Source organism: Aplysia californica, unplaced genomic scaffold, assembly GCF_000002075.1.
Source record: "Aplysia californica isolate F4 #8 unplaced genomic scaffold, AplCal3.0 scaffold00122, whole genome shotgun sequence".
NCBI classification, from domain to species: Eukaryota; Metazoa; Mollusca; class Gastropoda; order Aplysiida; family Aplysiidae; genus Aplysia; species Aplysia californica.
This window is the reverse complement of record NW_004797392.1, coordinates 1001281-1009278: the sequence shown is the minus strand read 5'-3', so window position 1 is coordinate 1009278 and position 7998 is coordinate 1001281. Positions and strand designations below refer to the sequence as shown.

The following is a 7998-nucleotide window of genomic DNA, read 5'->3' as shown; positions in this document are numbered from 1 at the left end:
GAGACACACACAAATCCTAACACCATAGTTTTAATACATGTATGAGTATGTATAGGCCTAATATCAAACATTTGAGGTATATTTATACGATTAATAACAAAGAATTACGACAGCTGCCTAAGCCAACAAGGCAGACAGGTTTAAAAGCAGTACTTTCTTTAAGATTCTTTCTTGAGTTAGAGTGACAATGTTCCTGCATCTACAAATGAGAGTCGCTTCAGTTCAACTTCTTTCACATTATAGCCACGGCTTGCACCAGGAAAAGCCTTGCCCTTAGTCTTGGTAAAAAAGTAAAATATAACAGTTTAGTCAGGTGCAGTAACATTAACAATGAACTTCAATCTTGAACTTTACAAACATAGACCACAAGTGTAAAAGAGATAATCAGCCAAGGGGTAGGCCTAAATATTGTAAGTTTATCAAGAAGGATTAAATTCATTCTAATGGAAAAAAACAAAATAAAAAATATAATAAAGTCAACAAATATTACCTCCAGGCTGGATCTTTTCCCTGTCAATACCTTGCCGGCCAACATTTTGAACTTCATCTGAAAAATTGAAAGTCAGGGGATAACTTTGAAGTGACTTCTAAGAAGCCAAAAATGGTTTCCTCAACTAGGTGTAAACATCTATGTACTCAGAGTTTCAAAAGCGGGAAGAATATGTCGATTATAATTTGACTGTAAACAAAAATGTTGTTTCATACAATAAAGTGGCAGCCCATTTGCCTGGTGTCACTAGTGCAGATCAACTGCTTAGTGTAAGAATCTGTCATTTGCCACTTTTTATGAAAATCATTTTTTTTTACAGGCAGCATGTGAAATCGATAAATGCATTTGCTGGACACATTGTGTCAAATGATGAGCTCTCTATGGTTACTGGTTTTGAAGTTGCCACACTACAAAAGTTTGAACTTCATAAACTGGAAAATAAATCAGTGAACCAGTTTTTTTATTCTTCTGAACAATTTTCAGAATGACTTTTAGCGGAGTCTTACACTATGCAGGTGATATAATATATGCCAACTCACTTCTTTGATTCACCAGAGCATCTTTTTTCCCAACGCTACTTAATTACAGTACATTTATAACAGTTGCCCTGACAATCAAGCACAGTAAATTGACAAAAAATGTACCAGGTACAATCACAAACACACCTTGTACACACACACAAATCTTAAACTCTTTTCTCTCATCACTTTTTCCAGCCTTGGGATATCCCATTATTTCATGTAAAAGCCTAAAAGATATGCCAATATGGAAATTCTTTTTCAAAGTTTGAAATTTGCCTTAGTAATAGTTTCCCAACAGTTAACTTTACACGTTGAATCTTCATCTAAAATTATTGCAGGCGGTGGTATATATAGGAAGTTTACCCCTGTGTATACATGTTGCAACAACCCCCCCACCCACCCACACACACACACATACACCTAACTATATCACATTCTAGACAGATAAATTAAAACTAGGTACATATAAAAGTAACATTTCTCTTTAGTTCTTTCCTTTATAAACCAGTCAATAAGTCTGAGGCACAGACATTCAAAGATTCAAAGAAACACTACAAAATTCAAAGAAACACCTTGGGCTGAGTTAGTGATAGAATGAATATGTACAGGGAGAGAGGGAATATGTGTAAAGAGGGTATCCAGTTCAGACCCAGTAAACTGAGATAGAAGCTATATTATATAGCACAAGTGCATAGGTTTTTCATGTAACTCTTGGATTATGTTCAGGGGAGTGAATTTTTATCTAGCTTACGAGAGACCCAACTGAACAGATGTGGAAGATAGAAAAATACAAAACGACAGAAAAAGATGGTGGGACATCACACAGGCTCTATACACACAGACTCTATAAAATGCATACCATGTCAATAATAATTGTTTTGTGAGAAAAACAGGTCAACTGTTGTTGCTGACACACACTCACACACACACACACACACACACACACACAAAGTAAGCACTTGTAATACTTCTGCTCACGTCACCTTGTACAGCAGGGCGTGTCTGAGAACATTTCTGTTAAACATAATGAGAATACCCCTAAACCAAACCCCATGATACCATCAACCTTGGGACCAACATGAAGGCGGCTGTTTCAAGGGAAATGATTCTGCCTGGACTAGATGAAGGACAACATCATAATGATTATCTCCCTTCGTCCAAACCTTGATGATATGGCTTGAGGCTTACTCTACTTGACGAGCACTTGCTCGTAGAGTTGTGTAAGGGACATTATCACTGTGCAGCTGCCGATAAAAAGCCGGTTTCGCTGGAGGTGTTGTGAGGCAACTTCACAATAGGAACAAACAATTCAGGCAGTTGACTAATAACTATTTTGAGGGACAAATGAAGGTGTGTCCTTTAGTGCATTGGCAAAGCCTGGCAGTAAGCAGGGATACAACAGGGTTTCACAGTATAAACATGTATCACGCATGCACGATAATTTGATGATTGTGCAAATGTAATCAGGGGAGGTGATAGGTTATGGCCATAGACTTGTATAAAGACTAAGACTGAGACACTCCTGACACAAAATTCTCGTTCACCACGGAGCACACCATTTGACTCTATTTGGAACCAAATGAAGGGCAAGGAGGGAAAAGTAACCTATGCACTCTACTGTAGTGAGACTAATATGTTTTGCCCTTCCTTTGCATGCCCATGGTGTGCGCATCAACCCAGCAAAGTTTTTTTTATAGAGAGCAAAGAGTGGCAGCCATGCCCAGTCCAGTATATATAATTCAAGTCTATAGTTGTGGCTGAAGCTGCCATGTGCCCCCCCTCCCCCCCTCCACTTCCAGTGACCTCTGAACGTGGATCCTTCCTGATGTTGCCAGGCAAAATCTGGCTCCTGACTCACTTAAACTTTAAGAACGAGAGATCACTAGAGATCATTGAACAACTCTTATGGTTTGACTAAGATATGGACAGAGCAAGAATACAAAACAAAGTTTTCCCAGGTTTCTAACTTTAGATGGCACCTGTGAACCGGCCTGCTCCATCTTGCTCACGGCTGTTCTACTTGGTTGCCAGCTGACCTGATCGGGTCGTGCTAATCTGCCGTCCCTCAGCCAGGCCAACAGATGATCACCCTGACATCATGTTTTTTTATTCACATAAAACGGCACCAAATCTTATTACAGCCAAGATATTCAAAGAAACAATAATCAAAATAATAATCATAAAGAGATCGTATGCATGTTTTGGTTCTGCTATTTTATTTGTACTGGCCCACATGTAACCAAAACACAATTAGGAAATCAAATCCCTAGAGGACTTTGATTACGAGTGTATTTCAGTAGATAGTAGGCTCTGTGCAACCCCTAACTGGCATCATACCACCCCTAACTGGCATCATACCACCCCCTAACTGGCATCATACCACACCACTGTTTGGAACATTACTTGACACTATAAAACAGCTTAAAAATGTTTCGAATCTGCATGAAACTGGGAACAATCACCTCAAAGCTTCAAAAGCCAAATCATTGTGAGTAGTTGAAAATTCATGTGTGATAGTACTAGTAACAGTACTAACAGAAAACTATTAGAGTCTTGACTTTTTAGAAATTCTTTCAGAGAAGGAAAGGTGAGTCAAAGAAGAAAAAAGTAGGCTACTAGAATTACTTTTTATCCGTACGTCTTGTTTTACTATTATATTACCCATACGACTTGGGGAACTCTGTGCCACTACTTTCAAAGAGGAAATTTACTCGTTAATCCGATCCGTACGCTTTGTATAGCAGTCTGTCAAAATAATTTTTTCAGAAATACTGAAAGTTTCAAAGAGATCTTCGTACTACAAGTATTCTAAAATGTGAAAAATACAATCCCGGGGGTACAAAATGACCCCAGGGCATATGGATAGGGTTAAAAGTACCATAAATAATCATAATCTGTTGCTTTCCAATCCAGCTGAGCTTTGGAACCTTCAACTATTAAAAAAATTCTGGGTCTCTAAAAATTTTTCTTGTACAAGTGACAATGACAATCCTGAGTGGAGATTGTTTTAACTGAAATCTGCAGAAATGCCAGATTTTCTTCGGTTTACTTTAGTTGTATTTTCATTTTAGAGAGATTGCTCAACTCAAAAAGCGTGAACACTAAACCTCTTCTGCGGTCAGAAGGTTGTCTTCTCCCTCAAAGTTGGCCCAGAGATTGGAAGCATCTAGTCTAGAGGCCTTTTGAATGCAAACAGTGCACTGGTGATCATGACGCCCCTCTCTGCCCTCAGACTTGCAGTTGATACAATCACCATCACCTTCAACTCCAACCCCACCTTACTTGGGGTCACACTTGATCGTACTCTATCCTCCAACGCCCACATCCAAAATCTTGAGCTAAAACTGTCAAGCAGACTTCGACCATTGAAAGCCCTTACAGGTACCACCTGGGGTGCCTCAAGGGAATGCATAAAGCCTACTTGTCGGTCAGCTATCGACTATTGTGCCCCTGCCTACATGCCTCTTGCCAAACCCTCCAACCTGCAGAAACTGGAAAGAAAGCAGAATGAAGCAGCAAGAATCATCACAGGCTGCTCAAAGGATACTCGTGTGGACAGCCTCCTCATCGAAGCAGACATTTTACCACTAAGGCATAGAGCTAATGCCTTGACTGCCATCTCATTCTAGAAGTCCATGCGTTTGCCTGCAACGAACCAACGCAGAGCCTCCGCAACAAAATCAGTGCCCACGCGGACAGGCAAGTTGAACTGGAGAAAGCATGCCCAGAACCTCGTAGCCGAAACTGAATTGGATACGTACCCACAGGAGGAGCTGGTTGTTTTACCCCCCACACAACCGTGGAAGGCTGGATCATACAACGTGATTTTTAGCACCGATCTTGTCTTCGACTGCAAGCGTGCTAATGAACCAGCTGTCAGGAAAGCAGCAGCAGAGGCTACAATTCGTTCGCTCCCCCTGCCCGATGTAGAAGTCTGGACTGACGGTTCAGCTAAGCACGGTATTGAGTATGGAGGAAGTGGAATACTGATCAAGACCGGTGATACCGAGCTCGACCAACGTGTACCTGCGGGCCGGTATTGTTCCAGCTACAGGACCGAGCTTGTAGCTCTCGACACAGCGCTTGACATGCTTGTGGCACTACATACAGCAGGCAGCCTTCCGAACAGTATCATAGAGAGGAATTTCAAAAAAGAAGGAAATTCATGCGAAGGCGGACGCGCGCTCTCCGAAAGCCGGAGTAAAACCAGTGAGATCCAGAGGAAAATACTGGAAAATCTAGCCTATGGTTTTGGAAGGGAAAACCGTCATATTTGTTAACCATAGGCAACTGAATTAAAATGTATTTGAAAAAAAAAATAACAACAAAAAACAAAAACAAAAAACCAACAAAGGTACTAAGTAGACTAACAAGCATTTTAGTCAATTTGACACAGTTTGGACTTGGTGACTAAAAATCCAGTGTTTGTTGCAAGCTGGTGTCTTATAACAAGATTTCTTTCACTTTAAACTTGTACATCGATGTAGAGCGCGCGCAGTATTGGATCAAGCAGGCAACACCTTTGCCGCTATACTGAGCACTCCTGTACAATTGCGGTCCCGTTTGCACTAAATAAAACTTAATAGTGCCCCTGTAGTGTGTAGATCTAAAATAATTAAAATTATAGTCAAGGCTATCTAATCTAGATCTAGAATCTAAATATCTAAATAAGTGTAAATCTAGATTATATCTAGAGATAGATTATCTAGATCCAGATCTAGATTCACTTCAACAGCCACAATAGCCGTCATGTAAACAAACGGGACCGCAATTGTACAGGAGTGCCGCGGGCCGCAATTTCTTTATCGCACCAAACGCAAAGTGCAGCAAGCGGACCTCCTTTTATTTTTGCATTCGGCATCAACTTCTCTCGAATTTCCGCCGTTTTCAATGACAACTCGGCGCGCCAAAGTCCTGATGCCCGATCGACACTGTGTTTCTCCACAATAAACAAAGTGAAACTAGCGCTAGGCCTAGAAGAATGGAAGTAGAAAGCATGTAGAATTTTTTAACGAAAGTGACTATTCTCACCCGCCCGGAAGTTCTCGCCAGATCAACTCCTCCCCTCTTCTCTCTCTCTCCGTCCCTTTCTGAATACTGTCTATCGGTGTGGACGATCAAATTGACCAAAACAAAGTTTAAAAATGATGTTAAAACACAAAAGTAAATAAATTTGGTTGTCTACAAAGATGCTACGGCTATTTAACTTTTCGAATCGAGCCGAACTACGCGGGTCGCCATTTTGTTTTGCCCGGAAATTCTCGCGCTACTCCTCTCTCTCTTTCTCTCTCTCTCTCCACTGCCCACAGACAAAATTGTACGCTTTTAGTAGGCTACAATTGTAATGGAACGTTTGTTCACGGCACAGAATTCTACAATTTTTCTGTTATCACAGTGTAGACTTCTGTGGTTTAGGGTGAACGCAAAATTTGGTGAACGTGCACCGGGTGAGAATAGCCACAAGACTCGCCTGCACTATTCTCACTCCGGGTGAGAATAGAGGTGGCCTTTTTTAACTCAATTTGATCGTCCACACCGATAGACAGTATTCAGAAAGAGACAGAGAGAGAGAGAAGAGGGGAGGAGTTGATCTTGCGAGAACTTCCGGGCGGGTGAGAATAGCCACTTTCCTTCTTTATATTGTGTTTGATGGGGTGGTCGCTCGTTACGGAAGTCCTTCCCAAGAAAAACTTTAATTCTTAATTCAAAATTAATTTGTTAACTTTATACATAACTTTAAAATATAGATCTAGACTATATCATCAAGAGACATCAGTCAAGTCACCAGTTAAACTCTTTCAGGTTTTCCTCACGCTCACGATCATGATACTTTCACTTACGCCACGGTCTTGGATCCATGTAGGGGGCAATGATTATGGGATACGTCGCCACCAAAATTCCTCCAACTACAACACCAATGACGCCAAGAGATTTGAGGTTTTTCCGAAGAGCTTCCATAATCACAGTTTTCTTCGTCTTCTGAATATGAAGTTTGAAGTTAGAAACACAGTGCAGTAGGCCGAGGTCTTGCACAACGATCATCAAAAATCAAAAAGGTCGTTTCCAAGTTTTACAATATAGATCTAACTCCTAAATTTTAAGAGTGATCCCCCTTTGAAAATGCCAGAAATGTTTCATAAACAAAAACAAGATCGTATTATACAGTGATGGTAATTAAATTATTGTTCTCGATTTGGAAAAACGGAAAAATGGTGAAATAAGGGAAATCTTTTTAAATCCTGGAATACTGCAAAGTGACACCACCATTTACTTCACGGTATCACGTTCGAATTTTCAACAACGTCCCCATTCTATGACAATTGAACTCCCAAGACAGCGCGAGAGATATATATAGTTTTTGTAAATTATAGTTGTGTAGATATCTATACGTCACATGTGTAAGAAGCTATCTAAATAACTATTTACTGAATCGATATAAAACTGTTAAAATTCTGGTCTCATAACAAAAGTATATAAAATAATGAAAATAAATAAATTATAAAGAATAAATAGCATTTGTATTGTGCACTCTTTCCCCCGCTCATACATATACGTCATAATAATGCTTCCAGGGTTAACCCCACATATATGTGCCCTAGCCCTAGCAGACCTTATTAAACAATTCAGAAAATTTATATTTTCGACATATCAAGAAGCATGCATAGCCTACAGAGCAAATAGCCCATTATGAGCTCAAACACAAACAAACTGACAACATGTTCCGTTGTCTCCAGATATAACACACCCCACGTACCTAGTATAGGGGTGAAATATGAGGAATTAATCCTTGCCGTGGGATATGAACCTGCAGACTTGCAGTTTGAAGTCTGGGCCACCGACACCACGGAGTTAAAACAACTATTGATAAAAAACATTAGACCTCTTTAACATGTACAGTGAAACAATCCTTAGAAACACAGAAGAATGTCCAGGCCTCAAAGTAAATTAAGAAAATATTAATAACATCGGGTATGCAGATGACACGGT

At 40.1% G+C, this 7998-nt stretch overlaps 2 protein-coding genes across 2 annotated transcripts in view; one reads left to right on the top strand and one right to left on the bottom strand.

The window, feature by feature from the left end:
* Positions 1 to 7121, bottom strand: part of LOC101847100 (small integral membrane protein 20) — a 13594-nt gene extending 6473 nt beyond the window's left edge. The window contains exons 1-2 of the mRNA XM_005096162.3: positions 6852 to 7121; positions 491 to 547 (exon numbers count right to left, since the gene is read on the bottom strand). Coding sequence (XP_005096219.1) covers positions 491 to 547; positions 6852 to 7053 — 259 coding nt within the window. The 5' untranslated portion in view covers positions 7054 to 7121. The remainder of the gene's footprint in view (positions 1 to 490; positions 548 to 6851) is intronic.
* Positions 1 to 7998, top strand: part of LOC101847331 (probable protein phosphatase 2C T23F11.1) — a 75103-nt gene that overhangs the window by 16073 nt on the left and 51032 nt on the right. The gene's annotated exons all lie outside the window — the stretch shown is intronic.